This window comes from Papio anubis, chromosome 16 (assembly GCF_008728515.1).
Source record: "Papio anubis isolate 15944 chromosome 16, Panubis1.0, whole genome shotgun sequence".
NCBI classification, from domain to species: Eukaryota; Metazoa; Chordata; class Mammalia; order Primates; family Cercopithecidae; genus Papio; species Papio anubis.
The window spans coordinates 54,801,202-54,819,063 of record NC_044991.1 but is presented as its reverse complement, the minus strand read 5'-3'; the positions used below and the strand labels follow the sequence as shown (position 1 = coordinate 54,819,063).

General features: G+C 58.1%; 1 protein-coding gene across 1 annotated transcript; it reads right to left on the bottom strand.

Annotated features, from left to right (window-relative positions):
- Positions 1 to 1,080: 1,080 nt before the first annotated feature.
- Positions 1,081 to 14,855, bottom strand: ADAM33 (ADAM metallopeptidase domain 33). Its single transcript, XM_017945478.3, is given in 23 exon segments — positions 1,081 to 1,145; positions 2,015 to 2,039; positions 2,041 to 2,087; positions 2,255 to 2,346; positions 3,699 to 3,846; positions 3,930 to 4,038; positions 4,114 to 4,191; positions 4,276 to 4,474; positions 4,572 to 4,680; positions 4,829 to 5,024; positions 5,237 to 5,326; positions 5,421 to 5,598; positions 6,095 to 6,237; positions 6,316 to 6,400; positions 6,486 to 6,652; positions 6,803 to 6,874; positions 6,958 to 7,023; positions 7,243 to 7,432; positions 7,512 to 7,588; positions 7,765 to 7,843; positions 9,807 to 9,883; positions 12,244 to 12,323; positions 14,642 to 14,855. Coding segments are annotated over 23 exon segments (2,469 nt in total). The 5' UTR covers positions 14,739 to 14,855.
- Between the last annotated feature and the right edge of the window lie 3,007 nt (positions 14,856 to 17,862).

Below are 17,862 nucleotides of genomic sequence, written 5' to 3'. Positions count from 1 at the left end.
GGCCTCTGTGTCATCATTCTGTCACCTTCATAAATTAAAATTTCACAACTACAACTGAGGCAGGAGGGGGCTTTAGAGAGCACTCTCACCTGGCCCCTTGGACTTGTGGAGTGGAGCCCGAGCTGAGGTTGCCTCCCCACACTCAGTTTTGGGATGGTTTTGTTAATGCGGCAAAAGCTGGCTGATATAGGCCACTCAGCAGCTCTTGCATGAAGCAATGGGAGAATGTGAACACCCAAGGGAGGCAGGAGTGACAAAGAGGGTGTTCAAACTAGGCAACACTGTCCTGTGCCCAGACACATGCCTGAGGCCCTGGCTGCCATCTAGGCTTGGCCTGCCAGCCACCACCCTGCTAACCACCACCCTGTGGGGTCCTCAGGGCACCCCGTAGGGTTGAATTTACATATAGAAAAGACTAACCAAGGTCCAAGTGCAATATATCTTTTTAAAATTTATTTTAGAGACAGGGTCTTGCTCTGTCACCCAGGCTGGAGTGCAGTGGTGTCATCATAGCTCACTGCAGTGTTGAACTCAGGCTCAAGTGATCCTCCTGCTTCAGCCTCCTGAGCAGCGAGGCCTACAGGTACACACCACCATGCCCAGTTAATGTTAAATTTTTTTTGTAGATACAGAGTCTTGCTATGTTGTCCCAGCTGGTGTGGGCCTCCTGGTCTCTAGTGATCCTCCTACCCTGGCCTCCCAAAGTTCTGGGATTATAGGCATGAGCCACCACGCTTAGCCAACGTGTCTTTCTTCTGACTTCTACTTTGGTATCTTTTCTTTTTTTTTTTTTTTTTTTAGGCGGGGTCTTCCTCTTTCGCCCCCGGTGGCGTGCTGTGGGCGGGTCTCGGCTCCCCGCAAGCCCCCGCCTCCCAGGTTTACGCCATTCTCCTCCCTCAGCCTCCCGAGTAGCCGGGACTACAGGCGCCCGCCACCTCACCCGGCTAGTTTTTTGTATTTTTTAGTAGAGACGGGGTTTCACTGTGTTAGCCAGGATGGTCTCGATCTCCTGACCTCGTGGTATCTTTTCTTAAATGGTTCCCTCTGTCCTCTCCCATACACAGAATGGGGGAGAGGCTGTCAGACTCTGAGCTCCAGAACTTCAGGTGCAGCACTGGGATTGTGGGTGGAGGCTGAGGAACCACCTAGGGGACAAGACAAGGTGGGAAGAAACAGGAAGGAAGGTTCTCCAAAATTATGCTTGTTTGCAGGGGCCAGGCTCCAGGGCAGTGGGAACTCAGTCAAACGATAGGGCCCCAGGACCTCTAGCTTCTGGCCAGCAGTCATGCCCTCCACAGAGCTGGGTCTGTGGAAATTGCATGTAGGAGACGCACCAGGCTCCCAGGACAGAGCCCTTTTCAGGTGGCCAGCACTACCCAGCCTCCACTGGTGAGGGAGGTCAGGGGCTGTGTGACCTTTGCTTCTGGGACTGATGGATTATTGAGCTGGAGAGTGTGCCCAGCAGTGTCCCCTTGCCCTCAGGAGCTTCTAATGTGGCTCTGGGTTCCTGGAGTGGGTGGGTTGAAGCTCCACTCGGGGAAGAAACTTCCAAGCTGCCTGAAGGTGCTGGAGGTCCAGTGATTCACTAGCTCTGCCCCTGGAGTTCAAGTTCCTGGAGTGGCTGTCAGTGGCCACCTGTCTTTAAATCTGTTCATTTCAGGAGCTACCTCTCACCAGAGGCAGGATCTTGCCATCTGGACTTGATCTGCTGAGAACGAGGAGAATATGTTGTCCCCTAAGGACCAGGGCCCCAGGCTGCAAGCTGTGTGACAGGGAGCCCATCCTCACTCAGTGAGGACCAATGATCCAGGAAAAGCCACAGCTTCTCCCTCCCCAGCTCAGGGGCTTCCACCATCCTGGTCTCCATGATAACAGCTTCTCCAAGAGGTCATAAACTCATTTCCATAATAACCTGAGCCCAGAAACCTGATTAGGGAGCAGCGAGCTGAGGGGTGGGAGAGGTGGGAGGGTGGGTGATGAGAGGGGGAGGCTTTGAATCCGGGTCGCTGCCTACCTTGGGGGTCAGGCGGGACTGCGGGCCACAGGCTTCTCAGGGTGGCTGCTGGGCTCATGAGAGTTCTCGGGGCCTGGGAGCAATGGTGGAGGGTGAATGCTGTGAATATGGTCAGCAGGAGACCCTGGGGCTGGGGGGGCCACAGGGGACTCAAGGTGACTGGGTGCTGCCCATCTGGAAGGAGGCAGGAGGCATGAGCCCTTCCCTTCCCTCTCCTCCTCCCCCTGGTGCCTCACTCACCCAGGGCCCAGGGCTGTCCAGTGGCTGTGGGGCCCAACTCCATGGGGTGAATGCCGCCCAGGGGGTGGTCCCTGTGTGGGCCATCCTTGGGCCTGAGCAATGTGATAAGAGTCCAGGAGGTTGGCACAGTGACCCTGAGTGGGTTATTGCCTCCCCACAGCATGGTGTCCAGTTCTGCGCTTACTGAGTTTCTTGGGGGCACCCGTCTGCTCCAAGTCACCCGCTCAGCTCCCTTCCTGCTCCCTCTTCAGGGAAGCCTTGGGATCCAGGCTCTACTTGAGCCTCATGCCCTCGGCTGGCACCTCCTCTCTCTAGTCCTAACATTTCCTCCAGGCTCTGGCACCACCCAGCAGCCTGGCACTCTCTGGATGTTGGCATCGTTCAGCTTCCAAAGAACGCTGGACGTCCGCCCCTTCGGCAGCTATGTCTGCTCTCCTTGCCCCTGGGTACCCTGCTGCCCTTGATGATTCCAAGCCATCTTTGCCTGTCCCCATCCCATCTCCCAGGGCCTTGTCATTTCCTGTGATGTTCCTTCAAAACACTCTCTGCCTGGGGATGAGAAGCAGCCGCCGCCCTCTGCAGCGCCCCCTCCATGCTGACACACCAGGCTCTGGCCACCTTGCTCCTCTGCCCACAGACCCTCAATCACGACTCACTGTGTCAGGGTCCTCTTAGCTGCTACCTGGGGCCCAGGTGGTGCCCTGCCCCTGTTATGCCCTCTGCCCCCATCTCTGGCCCAAATCCTGCTATCTCCCTTGGTTTGACTGGAGCACTCCAAAGATCAGGCTATGTCAGACATGGCCACAGAGTGCCTGCCCTGCCTAGGGCCCTGGTGCAGGGTGAGTCCTAGGACAGCCATGCTTAGTATTATGTGACTCCCCTCTCCACCACCACCCAGGTTCCAGGTCCCAGAGAACTGTTTTAGGGCAGGGCCCTGGCACAGGGGCAGCCAGTGCCGCAGCTGACCAGTGGTATGGAGTGAAAAGATGTGCTGGGCCCAGCATTTGGGAACTTCAAGGGGGTGACAGAGGCGATTTAGGCAGAGGAAGTGGCAAAGGGCTGAAAACTCGTGAGACAGAGGCTAGACAGGCCTCCAGGGGCAGCATGGTACAGGGACTGCAATCTGAGCCAGGGAAAACAGGGCGAAGTCGAGGGTGAGGCATTCAGCTGGTGGGAGAAGCAGGAGGGTGAACAAGAGGAGCTGTACTGGGAGGTAGAAGGCCATGCCTTGCGGTGCTGGTGGTGGGGCAGGGATCCACCCCCTTGCTTGACTGGGAGGCCACTGGAACCTCCTGTTCAAAGCTACTTCTTTCCACAGCCTCTGGGGCTGCTCTCTGCACCTGGGGGCAAGGCTGAGGGCCTGCTCCAACTCCTGCAGCCCCAGCAGAGCTTTGAGGAGATGAACTGCGGGAGTAGGCTCAGGAAGCAGGCACTTGGAACCTACCCACTGCACGCAGAGTCCCTCCTGCAGCCCCAGCTGCATCGCTGCAGATGGGCTCCTGGGAGTCGGTAGCAACACCAGGCCAGGCCAGCCCCTGGGAGCAGAGGCAGCAGGACGCTGAGGAGCATGGCCAGCAGGAAGGTGTCACGGTCTGCGGGGATTGGGGGAAGGGGGACTGAGTCCTGAGCAGGTGCACCACCCCAGCTCCTGCCCACATGCCCCCCACTGGTGTACTTTCAGGCTGCACAGGGCCACTGTCCGTGCTGCCACCAAAGCCTGGGTTGTCACAGAAGGGTGGAGCCCAGCCTGGAGCACAGTGGCAGTTATGGTTGCTATTGCAAACCTGCAGAGAAAAGAAGGGAAGGAGGGTCACGTGGGATTAGAACCCCAAGGTCACCCCGACTCCTCGGGCTCTCACCCCATGGCTGTGGCAGGCAGTCAGGCAGCGATGCAGCTCCTGGAAGGCGGTGTTCTCGCAGCGCCTACTCTGGCACACCTACGGGCGGTGCACCAGGCAGTGAGTGGGACACTGGCCTACACAATTCAAGTGGCAAGGAAGGGTCGGGTGGGCAGAGCTCACCATTCTAGGTCCACACTGGGTGCCTGGTTCTACCATGCCCAGGCCAAGCAGGTCCAGCTGGGCACCAGGGAGTGCCAACACTCCCCGACAGGTCACTTCATGGCCATCTAGGTGAACAGTGGAGTCCACTGGCACCATGTGCGGTGTGAGCAGGCTGGGCTTTCCGCCCTGGCACTGTAGCTTCCCACACAGGACATCCCTGGGGAGGAAGCAGAGGGGAGTCGACAGCTGCAGTACCCCCCTTCCCCAAACCCACTCCATAGCTTCTGCTCCCTCCACTCAGCTCCACTCCCTACCTCCCTGCACAGGGCAGGAAGTGGCCCTTGCTGTCCTGGCCGCAGTTCCCGTGGGCATCTCCCACAGAGTTCACCACTTGGAAACAGGCCTCGGGGGCTGGATGGGAGCCTGAGGAAGAATGGGCCAGGCTGGGGGCAGCTCGGAGAGGGGCCGCGCTCAGCGGGCCTCAGTTTCCCCTGCCCATCTTCCCCACAGTAGAAAACTGGCCCCACCAGAGGATGGGGAACAGGGTGCAAGGGTGCTCCTGTCCTCTCACCAGGCCCCCAGAGCTGCTGGCACTGCTGCTCCAGCGTGGGACATGCGCCATCCCAGCAGTAGCCACTGCCCCTGGCACAGGGTGAGCCGTCCAGTAGGTAAACGTCTGGGGGACAGTGGGAGGAGATGCCCGTGCAGAACTCAGGGAGGTCACAGTCGCCCATGGCCTGGCGGCACAGCGCTCCAGCCGGCTTCAGCTACGCAGGTGAAGGGTAGTGGGGAGGGCAGAGAGAGGCCGTGGGCAGTGAGAAGTCCACGTCGAGAGCGTGGCTCGGAGCTGGGGGAGCCAGGCCGACCCACGCCAGCACCAGCACCCAACGGGGGAACCTGAGGGCACCAATTAACTAAGGCCAACAAACCGGCTCCCAAGCGGCCCGAAACCCTCACCCTGACCCTTCCATGCCCTCACCAGGCAGTGCGCGCAGCAGTCCCCGTGGGCGCACTGGGCCCCCGGGCGCAGCGAGCAGTTGTGAGCAAAGCAGCAGAGGTCGCGACACTCCTGGGACCAGAAAGGCAAGAAGGGACCAGGTGAGGGCGCAGCGCCCCAGACCTGGGCGGAGAGGGCGAGTGGGGGTCGGGCGAGCCGACTTAACCTGGCCAAAGCCGCAGTCACACTCCTCGCCCGCCTCCACAAAGCCGTTCCCGCAGCGCGCCGGCAGCACGGGGAGTCCGGAGTCCGGGGCATTGGAGAGGCACGCGCCGCCCCCCTTGCGGAAGAAGGCACGCAGCTGGCGGCGGCTGCAGGCGCTGAACACGCGCGGGAACGGGTGCCTACTGGCACGGGGAGGGCATTGAAAGTGGAGAGACAGTCCTCCAACCCCCGCGCTTCTCCTATCCCCATCCCTGGGCTTGGCTACAGCCACCAGATGCGCAGACACGCCTGAGTGATGGGAGGCTCGAATCCTCTAGAGGCAGAGCCCAGAGAGGGGAAGTGACCCGCGCAAAGTCACACAGCGAGCGGGACGGAGGACGGTGTGGCCCCAAGAGTGGGCAGCCCGGGACCCAAGGTGGAATCGCGACCCGGCGGTGCGCCTCCTGGTGTCGGAGTAACCTCGCCAGGTTACTCGGAAAATTATCTTCATACCGTTGAGAATCCACTTTGCCTGAGCTCCTTCCCTTTAAGCCTCATAAACCACCCTGAAGCGGACACTATGATCATTATCCCCATTCTACAGAAGAGGAAACTGAGGGACGACCAAAGAAACGCAGCGGAGGAAGTCCCCAGGACTAGCCGCCCCGCCGCAGCCCCGACCCCCCACGCGCGTACCCGGTGGCCGCAGCCATGACGCAGCCTCCGGACTCGGCCGCAGCCTCCACGCAGCAGCCGTCGGGGTCGTGGCTGAGGCCGAGGCTGTGGCCAATCTCATGGGCCATGGTGGCTGCGGCGCCAATGGGGAGCTCCGAATGGTCCTGGGGGACCGTGGGAGGGCGGTCACTGCGGCCGTAGAGCCTACCGTGTCTCCCCTCGCCCCCGCCCGCGGGGCTCACCGTGCTCACGCCTCCCGAGCTCTCGGCGCGGCACATGCCCTCGACGGGCGCCAGGCCCACTGTGGCGCCCTGGAAGGCGCGGCCCCTGGGGGCGGAGCGCGGAGTGACCGGGCGGGGCCGGGAGGTGAGGCCGCCCCGCCCAGGACCCGCGTCCGGTCAGAGGCACCCACGTGAGCAGCTGTGCGGAGTCGTGGGGCCGCTGCGCCCACAGCCTCCGGCGCCACTGCAGGAAGGCCCAGAGCGTGGCGTTGGCGTCCTGCGTGACGCGGCTGCGGTCCCGCTCGGTCCACACTTCCAGACCGGTCAGCACCACCTGAATGTCCAGAGTCCTGAGAAGCTGAGGGCGAAGCGGGGCTGAAGCCAGGACAGGGCGCCCTACGGCGCCGCTGCTCCTTCATGGGGGCGCCCTTCCTCTTCCCCACACCCCACTAGCACCTGCCTGTCCTGCCGCCGCCACCCGCATCACCACTCTCCCCCCGCCCCCAACCTGGTCCACGTAGTTGGCAACTTCCAGGAGACGCTGTTTGGTGTGGTTCAAGTTTCGCTGCTGGGTCAAGAACTGGGAAGGCAGAAATCCTGGTGGCTTGAGGTGCTGAGCTGGCCCCATCCCAGACCCCGCCAACCCCTGGGGTCTCTCCTCACCAGGGTGTGGTCTGCCACAATGTACAGTTCCAGGTACCTCCGGGTCCTGCGCGCTTCTCGCCTGTCCTGCGGAGGGGCAAATGGGGTCCCTGAGTGGAAGCTGCTGGGCTTGAATCCTGACCACCAACCCCAGCTCCCAGAAAGAAATTTAACATGTTTGCTGGAACTTGTTTCTTCAGACTCCAGTAAAAATACTGGGACTTAAGGCCTGTGAATTCCTGTCTCTTCTGATTTGGAGAGCTATAGATACAGCATTCCCACTCCCATCCGCTGGATGCCCCTGACCCTGCTCTGGGGAGCCCCAGGAAGGCTGGCCATGTCCGCTTTGTCCCCAGGATCTCTGTGGCCACAGGCTCCTTTCCAGGTGAACAGCTGCTCCATCCGGAAGATCTTGTGGGTTGAGAAGTCCTTGGAGCCCCGGGGCGGCCAGGGACGCAGATAATAGCTGGCATTGCTGCTGAGGGTGATCAGGCCACTAGGGTGCAGAGGGGTAGGAGTGGGTGTGAGGGAGCTCTTTCCCCATCCCAGGCCCAGCCTCCTCTCCCAGAGCTCACCTCATCCCAGAGCAGGTGCAGAGAACTACCCAGGAGTTGGGGAAGCCCCTTACTCGCCCTTGGTAGAGGCAATGATCCTAGGGAGGAAGGGGCCAGCCCCACATCTCAGCCAGGGCTGGAGCAAGAGGGGCAAGAGGGAGGGTGTGGCAGGGGCTGGCTCCAACCTCCCCTTAAGAATGCAAGGAGGAGGAGGGGTAGGAATGGTGGGGGGTACCTCTGGGGGTGCATCCCAGAGCCCATGGAAACATCTCACCTTGTGGTTGGGGGCCAGCACCACTGGCCGCCCATCTGGGGCGTAGTGGGTTTCTGTGTATCCTGGGGCCAGCAGCCTGCTGAGAGGGAGTGTTACAGGGAGCATTGAATTTGGCTTCTTCCTGCTGCCTCCAGGATGTCTCCCAGCCTTCCTTCCTAAATGCTAATGGAGCAGCTTTATGAATGAGGCACTCAGTGTGTCTTAGGGAAGGGACAGGAGCAATGGTGACTTGTTAAGATCAGAAACTCTTGGGGCTAGAGGAAGGAGCCTTGGTGATGGTTTTGTTGTGGGAGGTGTGAGTATGGGAAGTGCCAGGGAGGATGCCAGGGAGTAGGAATGGGAATAGAGGAAGAGTTTGTGGTTCCCAGGGGACCTGCAGCAGGCAGCAGGATCCACAGGTCAAGAGGGGAGGAGTCAGGAGACACTGCCGAGGAATGGGACTTGGAGTTAGGGAAATGCAGCAACCTCCCCAGGTTCCCCTGCCTGCTGCCCTCCTTTTTTGGGCATCTGGTCAACCCTCTTGCCCCCACCTACCCTAGATCCTTGAAATATTTTCCTCAGACTTCCAGACCCCACATACCTCCTATCTGTCCTTCAGTGACTGAAGCTCACCCACTGCCTCTAAAGAAAACAGAACCCCCACCTGCCCACGCTGCTTCCGCCCTCCCCGCTTTCTCCACACCCCACTCCGGTAATGATTTCATTTTCAGGCTCCATCTCAACAGGATCTTTCCCACGTGAATGGATCAATCATAAGTCAATATCTCTTCTTTAAAGAAAATCCTTTACCCCAACCTCACCTTGGCCTTATTACCTCCAGACCACCCCCTAATGATGGCTGCTTCCCACCTCCCAGGCATTCCACTACCTGTCCGAGCTCTGCCCCCCACCCTCGCTCCACACACACCCGCCACCCTAGGAGGTAGGTGATGTGACCACTCCATTGAAATGGTAGGGACGTTGGCCCCAGGGAAAATATGGTTGGGCATAGTGGAACTAGAGTTTGTTCCCAGTTCATCCAACTCCACGAGGGAGAATAAAGTACATGTCAAGTGCTCAGAACAGTGCCTGCAGTCAAACAAGCACTCAGTAGGTAATATATATTGATAATATAGTCTGGGTGGTTTTAAGAGCCTGTGTTCCAACTGGGACACCCACCCCACCCAGCCCAAGGCACCTTCCTGAGTACAGGTCTGCCTGTCCCTTCCCCAGCTCAAAATCTTTGGCTCTGGATGGTCCAGGACACTGAGCACTAAAATGGCCTTTTCTGTGATCTGGCCCTCCTGGGACTCCCCAGATTCATTCCCCCTGCTCCCGTCCCTGTAGATACAGACCTTCCAGGCAGGTCAGACAAACTGCTGCCCCCAAGTGTAGCCACTGCATCTTCTTCTTTTTTCTTTTCTTTTCTTTTCTTTTTTTTCTTTTTTTTGAGACAGAGGCTCACTCTGCCTAAGCCAGAGTGTGCAGTGGTGTGATCTTGGCTCACCACAACCTCTGCCTCCTGGGTTCAAGCAGTTCTCCTGTCTCAGTCCCCTAAGTAGCTGGGATTACAGGTGCTGCCACCACGCCCAGTTAATTTTTTGTATTTTTAGTAGAGACGGGGTTTCACCATTTTGGCCAGGCTGGTCTCAAACTCCTGACCTCAGGTGAGCCGCCCGCCTTGGCCTCCCAAAGCCACCGCATCTTTGTCCCTGCCCTTCACTTAGCCTGGAGTGCCGGCTCATGTTTGGGATCCCTCTAGGATTTCTTTAGACTCAGCATATCTTGCACCTGTCCACTAGATGGTGCTCACTCATCTCCAACAAGGAGCTGACAAGCCGCTCCTGGGGTTGGGAGGATGGATGTGCCCCACAGCTGGGCTGACAGCCTCAGCAGTCCTCTTCAGCTTCCAGGGGGCCAGCCACAGGCCTGCGTGACTCTCCCTGTCATCTGCACCCTCTCTGGGGTCCTCTGCCCATCCAGCCACCCGCACAGATCCGTGTCAGTCCCTGCCCCACAACACTGACCCCCTCCTCCCAGCCCTACCCCAGCCTGGCACTCACTGGTTCTTCTCCAGCTCAAGCAGGAGCTCCTGGCCTTCAGCCTCCAGGGCCACCAGCCCCATGTCTGGCTTCAAGACCTGGGCAAGAAAGAGTGTGGGGCTGAGACAGTGGCCTCCAGGCCTCCTGCCTGTCAGAGAGCAGGTGGCCTGTGCAGCTGGCTGGGGAGGAAGTTCTTGAGGAGAACGTGGGCTGGGGGGTCAGCAGGACCCCCCACATACTATGGAGGGTGTGGAGGAGGTGAGAACATACAAAGATGTTCCCAAGCTCAGAATGTTTGCTGTCCTGACAACAGCCACTTGGAAGGGCATTGGCGCCTCCTGCCAGGCATGCTGACATCCTCCCTAGAGACCAGAGGTCCCAGAAAAGTGCCCCTCGCCTGGCCCGCCCTCTTCTTTCATGCCCAGAAGGGGTATCAAAAGCAGGGGAAGACAGAGGGGTGCTGAGGACATTGTGGGGGCACCGGGTAGCCATGGCCAGGGCCTCCTCACAGCCTCTGCTACCGGAGGCTTGTTTCCAAATGAGCTGCTGCTCATTCCCTATAGAATTCAAACTTTACTCCTCCACTTCCAATTTTGGCAAACTGCTCCCTCTTCCAAAGTTTTCCTGGGCCTCCAGCAGTCTCTGTCCCTCCTGCTCCGACACCTGCTTCACTGGACCCAAGAAGTAAACATGGACACCATTCCAGCCAAGAGAGCACACTGGCTCTCAGCTAGGTGTCAAGAGGCTGGCTTGGCCAGCCAGCCCTCTCTCCTTCCCCCACCCTCTTGGCATCTCCCACCCTGTAGGAACACCCCACTTCCCCCTTGTCCACTCAGCCTGGCTGGGGGCCCAGAGTTGGAGCCGGCCCAGGAGCTTCCTGGGAGGCTGCTGTGCCTTCGGAATGTTTAACCCCCGACTCCTTTTCTCCAAAAATGCACTGGGCTGGGGCCCTGTCCAAGGGTCTCAGAGTCTTTGGAGGGAGTTCTTCCTTTGCAAGTGGGGAGCAGATGGCCCTTGCCTCCCTGGCCACAGGCCCCACAAGGCCTCCGGCATGAGCTCATGTGACTGGAATGTCACTTGCTTTATTGGGGAAAGGTTTGCATTGGGAGAAAGGCGGTGGCCCAGATGGAAGGCCATACTCGAAGTCCCTGTTCCTCTGCAGCCCCTGCTGTCTTTACTCTTGCCCTCCTGGTACCCTGCCCCTCGATATATACCCCCCTTCTTGAAATGTGAGTGTTTCCTGCCTATTGGAGGGGATACCCAACCTCTACTCTGTCTTCTGTACCATCTTGGCAGGCTTCCTGGGGGCAAGGGCCCACAGTTATGGGGAGCAGGGCCCCTTTGGAGCTCCCCTCTTGGTCACAGCCCAGGCCAGACAGACAGGGAGGCCCAGAGGCAGAGTGACCCCAGCGTGTGCCCAGCCTTCCCCTCCCGGGGATGGGGAGGGCAATCTCAAAGCTCAGACCAGTGCTGTGCTTGACCAGTGCAATGGGGGCCTTATGGACCTAGGGGATCCCAGTGAGGGCCCTGGGTTGGGAGCTGCTGGGTCTCTGGGGGCCTCCCAGCCTTCATGGTAATGCTCCCCTGCCTTCCCTCTTGCTGGGTTTGGACAGTAGGGCTGAAAATTCCAAACAAAGAGGGCTCTCTAGGGGGGGCCTAGCGGGGGCAGGGGTGTAGCCAATGGTTTAAAATCGTTCAGACCTTAGTGGGTCTCAGGCTCCCAGCCTAAAGAGCTGTGTGACCATGGACAATTTCCCCAACCTCTCTGGGATTCCCTTTGCCCATCTGTAAAATGGGCATATCAAGGGTACTGGCCTCTTAGTTTGTAGCACAGATATTACGGCACAAACAGATGGGGCATGGTTATTCTGGAAGCTTGTGAAGGGCGGGATTGGGAGGAGGCTGGGGCACAGCATCCTGCAGAAGCACATGGGGTGGTCTCACATCTGGGGGGGGCACCAGGAGAGTGACCACTCCCCCCCCCACCAGAAATGGATTCCACAGGAGCCAGTGAGGCTGAAGGTTCAGGCCCTCAGTGGTGGGGCCCTGAGAGGGACAGCAATGTGTCCACAGGGTCACATGTTCTGGTCAACTTTGCAAAAGGTTTTCTTTTTAGTGCTTTTTTTGTTTTTCAGGCTCCTGAAAAGCTTCAGGCCCCACAAACCCTGGACCCATTTCTGCCTGGTGGGGGTGGGGGTGGCCCAGATCATCCAGGGAGGGAGGGAAAGGGGGAGGTGGGGCGGAGAAAGCTGAAGTGACTTCCACGTGTAGGGACTCACGAGACCTAGATGTCCAATCCCCAGTGCCCTCTTCTGCCCACTCAGCAGGGAGGGGCCTACAGGAGCAGTGACTTGGTGGTTCTGGGGACCCCAGCAAAACTGGAAGCTGTAACGTGGGGGAGACAAAAGGGATGGGAGTTTCAGGGCCCCTGTGGAGGACGAGGTGACATGGCACTGACCCGCTCCTCCAGGCTGACGGCGCGCCAGGGTCGTCCATCCAGGACCCAGTAGGGGGTGACTGGCTGCCCAGGGATATGTCCTGGAGAGAAGACAGAGCACAGGGTGAGGGTGACCTGAGGAACACAGGGGCACGGGACAAAGCAGAGGGAGGGGGTTAGAGGACATCCCCAGGGAGGCACTGGAGGCCTTTCGGGGCAGACTCCATCTTCAACATGCGTGGGCTCAGCCTAGAGAAGGAGGGACACCCATGGGCATCCTTGGATCTGAGGAGCTACCAAGGAGGAGGAAAAGAAGGCTGGGAAAGGACAGCTCAGCTGGGGACGCGGGAGTCCCCTGACCTTTGGTAGAGGGGCAGGCTTGGGGTCGGTGATCACAAGGAAGAGGCCAAGGCCACCAGTGCAAAGGGGAAGGGAAGAGGGAGGCAGCCTCGGGTATTTTTAGATGGGCAGCAGATGCTTTCAGGGTGAGAGATCTATGAAGAGAGGACGCCTGTGCAGCCCCATCATCTGAGAAAAACAACAGCCAGATGTGGGCTTACGAGGCCCACCTTGCCCGGAGCTCCCTCGGGGACTCCATCCTCAGGCAGGGATTTTGTACCCTGGCCCAGAAGGCCCCTCCTCATCTCTTCAAGGTGAGGGGAGGCTTCCGGACTGGGCCTTGGTTCTCCCTGGCAGGATGTGCCTAAGGGGGCTCTAGGAGGAATCCCAGATCCAAACATTACTCAGAGGGCGCCTGGAATGCTCCCCTGGAATGCTCCCAGCCCCCCACCAGCCCCAACCACTCCCACAGGCCCACCCTGCAGGAGACAGGCCCCAGGCACGCAGAGCCTGCAGCAGCCCTCCTTCTCCAGGTACCCAGTCCCAGCTCCCAGAACGGACAACCCCCGCCCCCACGCAGCCCTGGCCTCAGTCCTGCTGGGCTGATGGCTGCCTGTGGAAGTGACTCAGCTCCTGGTAGGCCACCCTAACTTCTTTTTTCTCCTCCACCTTCTCTCCCGGACTCCAAGCATCAAAGACCCTTCCTCCAAGAAGCCCTCCTTGATTGGATGAGTGAGTTGCCATCAGGCAAATGGGGACCAAGAGGAGTCTGCCACCTTGGAAAGGAGGCTAGAGGGGCCAGGGCAGGGAGGGCTCTGAGTGGATCTGGGGGAGGGGAAGGAAAGGAGGTCTCTCAGCCCAGAGAGCACTTAACTGAGAGTAGAGAACCAAGCTTTGCTGCTCCTAGGCCTCTAAGGGTTTGGGGAGGAGGTAGGGTGGGCTCAGGCACGGTGTGTGGGTGCAGTGTGGGTATGGGTGCTCTCCACATGGCCTTGCACGCACATGCTGGCCACGGGCACCCTGACCCCAATGAGGGAGAGAGGGGCAGAGCTGGAGCTCCAGTGACCGGGTGGATGGGAGTGGACCCCGAGGGAGCCAGGTTGGTATTGGGCACATAGAGCCCCCCTCTCCCAGGGGTCCTGTCACTTCCCCTGGCCCCAGGATAGGGCTCAGAGGGGAGGGAGCAGTGGACCACCTAGAACCCTCCCCTGGGGCCAGAACAGAGCAGACCCCTGTACCTGTTTGGTCCCCACACAGTGCTGTGGAAGCCATGGCCCAGGCTGCACAGCCCAGCCCCGCCCTGCATGCCTCCTCCCTGGTTGCCCCCCTTTCCTCGGCCAGGCACTTGCTGTGCAGGACTGGCTAATCCTCCCACCCGCTTGCAGAGATTGTTACCAGTCCCATTTTAACATCTTTGTTTGGAGGGAGTACCCCCAGGAGACAGTGCTGCCGTCTTCCCAGAGCACAACTAAACAGGCACCTTCTGTCTGGAAAGGCCCTTCTCTATCTCACCAAACAAGGCAACAATATAAACAACATACACACTGCCCTGCCGCCCTGGGAGGAGGGATGAGGGGTGAGCAGGGCGGAGGCCACAGCTGGTTCCGCACCCTGAGAGCAAAGTAGGGACTCTGGGGGACTCTTGGGCATAGGGGCTTCCTGGAGGATGGAGCCCCGCTAAATCCTAAAGGGTGGAGGTGCAGGAGCTGGTCACACGGTGGCCGGCGGATGGGGGTTGGGAGGTTGTGAGAGCGAGAATCCAGGCAGAGGGAGCTATGGGCTGGGGGCTGGGCTGCCCCCGAGGGGGAGGGGGCCATGCCCTCCGCTTTGCCAGCAGAGTGGCAGCCGGGCAGTGTGGGCAAGTCCTGGCCCAGGCCAGCCCAAGTACACTTGTGCGTCCCTGGGCAGGTCCCACGGAGACGCCCCCAAACCGTCCCCACGCCCTGACCTACTGGCCGTGTGGTCCCGGGGCTGAGAGACCCTCCGCGCGCTCACCCGGGCTCTGAGCAGAACCCATCCCCTCCACCACCACCACCTCGCCTCGCCTGCCCCTCAGGGCGCACCCCGCCCGGGTCCTCACCTGGAAGCACCCCGGCGCCAGGCACTGGCCAGAGCAGCAGGAGCAGTAGCAGCAGCAGGAACAGGGACCCCCGAGCTCTCCCGGGTCTCCAGCCCATAGCTGTGAGCTCCTCGGCCTCTAGGCTGTGGCTCGCAGCTCCGGCTCCGCCCGGGCTGGATCGCGGCCGACCCACGTCCCATGCAGCCCCAGGCCGCCGCCTTCGGACCTTCCCGCCCCCACCCGCTACCGCCCGCCCTCGCTCCCGCCTCCCCTCCCCGCCAACCCCGCTCGGAGCCTGGCCTGGGGCCCCGACGGCGTGCGCCCTGGGGAAGCCGGGGAGCCAGGACGCCACTCCGGGACTGCCGCCCCTCGAGGGGTGGAGCTGGGCGGAGAAGGGAATCCGTGCGGCCTCGGATGACCGGCCTGAGCCGTCCCTCCCCATCGGTCTCAAAGGGCCTCTACTCCTGAGAGGAGTAGAGAACCGCCGGGAAGGTTCTTTGAGGACCACGGCGTAGTAGGGTGGGGCGATGGGCAAAGGCCGCCTGTCGCTGCTGAAGTCGGCCCTAGAAGCGCGATCTTCCGTGGTCTCCTGGGGCCAGTCTCGGTCCCCTCCTCGCTACCTGTCCTGCCCTGAGGAGAATCTGGTGGAGGTTGAGTCGGGTCATCCACCTGCGCTGCGTGCCCCTAGGGATACCAAGGTCCAGGCCACTGGCTGCGGTTGTCAGTGTTGCTGTCTCCGAACCACAGTGGCCACCAGTCGCTGACCCCGGGGAGGAGGGAGCCAGTAGAGACAGAGATCTTGGGGGGCTTCATTGCTGGGCAAAGGCGGTGCAGTGGACAGAGACAACCCTTTGTCCCTGGCGGTGGCCAGATGGCAGAATTGTATAAAGCTACAGACTCCCAGACCTTGGAGACCCTTTTGGCCTCAGTAACACCTGTTTCATGTTTTAAAGTTTTATTTTCCTACTAGGCATAAATTTGGATGAAATGTTAATTTTTTTTTTTTTTTTTTTTTTTGAGACAGAGTCTCCCTCTGCCGCCACGCTGGAGTGCAGTGGCACGATCTCGGCTCACTGCAATCTCTGACTCCCTGGTCCAAGCGATTCTCCTGCTCACTGAAAGCTCCACCTCCCTAATTGACACCATTCTCCTGTCTCAGCCTCCCCAGTAGCTGGGACTACAGATGCCCGCCACCACCACCCCCAGCTAATTTTTTTGTATTTTTAGTAGAGACGGCGATTCACCCTGTTAGCCAGGATGGTCTTGATCTCCTGACCTTGTGGTCCGCCTGCCCTGGCCTCCCAAAGTGCTGGGATTACAGGTGTGAGCCACTGCGCCCGCCCAAGATGTTAACTTTTAAGCAATTTTTTTTTTTTTTCTGTGACAGTTTCTCTCTTGTTACCCAGGCTGGAGTGCAATGGCACAATCTCGGCTCACTGCAACCTCCACCTCCCGGGTTCAAGTGGCTCTTCTGCCTCAGCCTCCCAAGTAGCTGGGATTACAGGCATGTGCCACCACGCCCCGCTAATTTTGTATTTTTAGTAGAGACGGGGTTTCTCCACATTGGTCAAGCTGGTCTCAAACTCCTGATCTCAGGTGATCTGCCTGCTTTGGCTTCCCAAAGTGCTGGGATTACAGGCATGAGACACGGCATGCGGCCTACTTTTAAGCAAATCTATTTGTTTTTGAGAATTTGGAATGTAGTGATTTGATTAGTTCGAGCAGTGAGAGAAACCTACGTTCATATGTCTCAAAATCAAAAGATACAGAAAGCATAGGGAAAGTCTTCGTGTTCTCAGCCCTCCTCCCCAGCAGGAAACCAATATGATTAGTTTCTTTCATAGGCTTTTAGATTATTTTTATGTATACTAAAGACAATACAGACATATTTTTTCTCTTATTAACATTTTTCTGCACATTGATTTTTTTTTTTTTTTTTTGGTCACTTAATACATCTTAGATATCAGTGCATTTAGAGGGCTCTTGTTGTTCTTATGAGTATTATTTAGAGACAGGGTCTCACTCTGTCACTCACGCTAGAGGGCTGTGGCCTGATCATGCCTCACTACAGCCTTATATCCTGGGCTCAAGGAATCCTCCCACCTCAGCCTCCTGAGTAGCTGGAACTACAGGCACACAGCACCAGGCCCAGCTAAAATTTTTAGTTTTTCTGTAGAGAGGGGGTCTCACTTTGTTTCCCAGGCTGATCTCAAACTCCGGGTCTTGGCCGGGCACAGTGACTCTTGCCTGTAATCCCAGCACTTTGGGAGGCCGAGGCGGGCAGATCACTTGAGCTCAGGAGTTCAAGACCAGCCTGGCCAACATGGTGAAACTCCATCACTACTAAAAATACAAAAATTAGTTAGGCATGGTGGTGAGCACCTGTAGTTCCAGCTACTCGGGAGGCTTGAACTCAGAAGGTGGAGGTTGCAGTGAGCGGAGATAGTGCCATTGCACCCCAGCCTGGGCAACATGAGTGAAACTCCGTCTCAAAAAATAAAAATAAAAAAGAACTCCTGAGCTTAAGTGATCCTCCTGCCTCAGCTTCTCAAATCATTGGAATTACAGGAGTGAGTCACCTCACCTGCCCAGCTATGAGATTATTACTTATTATTACTACTTTGGATTTTCAAATCAACTTCATTAAGGTATAATTTACACACAATAAAATGCACTTATTTTAAGTGGCCAGTAAGATGAATTTTGATAAGTGTATATACCTGCACAAGCATCACTGTAATGCAGACACATTCCCTCACCTGCAGAAAGAGCCCTGTGCCCTTGCAACCAAACTTCCCCACTCCCAACCCCAGACAACCACTGGTCTGTTGTCCTCTGTCTATAGATAAGTTTTGCCTGTTCTAGAATCTCATATAAATGGAATCATGTGACATGTACTCTTCTGTGTCTGGCTTCCTTCCCTCTTTCCGATGTTTATGAGATTCATTTACACTATTTTGCATATCAATAGTTTGTTCCTTCGTATTGCTGAATAGTGTTCCGTGGTTGGAGGGAACCACAGTTTCTCTACTCACCAGTGCAACATAGGGTTATTTTCCAGTTTGGGGCTCTTATAATTGGAGCTATATTTACACGGAGAGAGAGAGGAAGAAAGAGGGAAAGAGAAATATTTATTATAGCAATTGGCTCACGTGATTATGGAGGCCAAAAAGTTCCAGGATCTGCCATCTGCAAGCTGGAGAACCAGGAAAGCCAGTGGTGTGATTCAGTTTGAGTCCAAA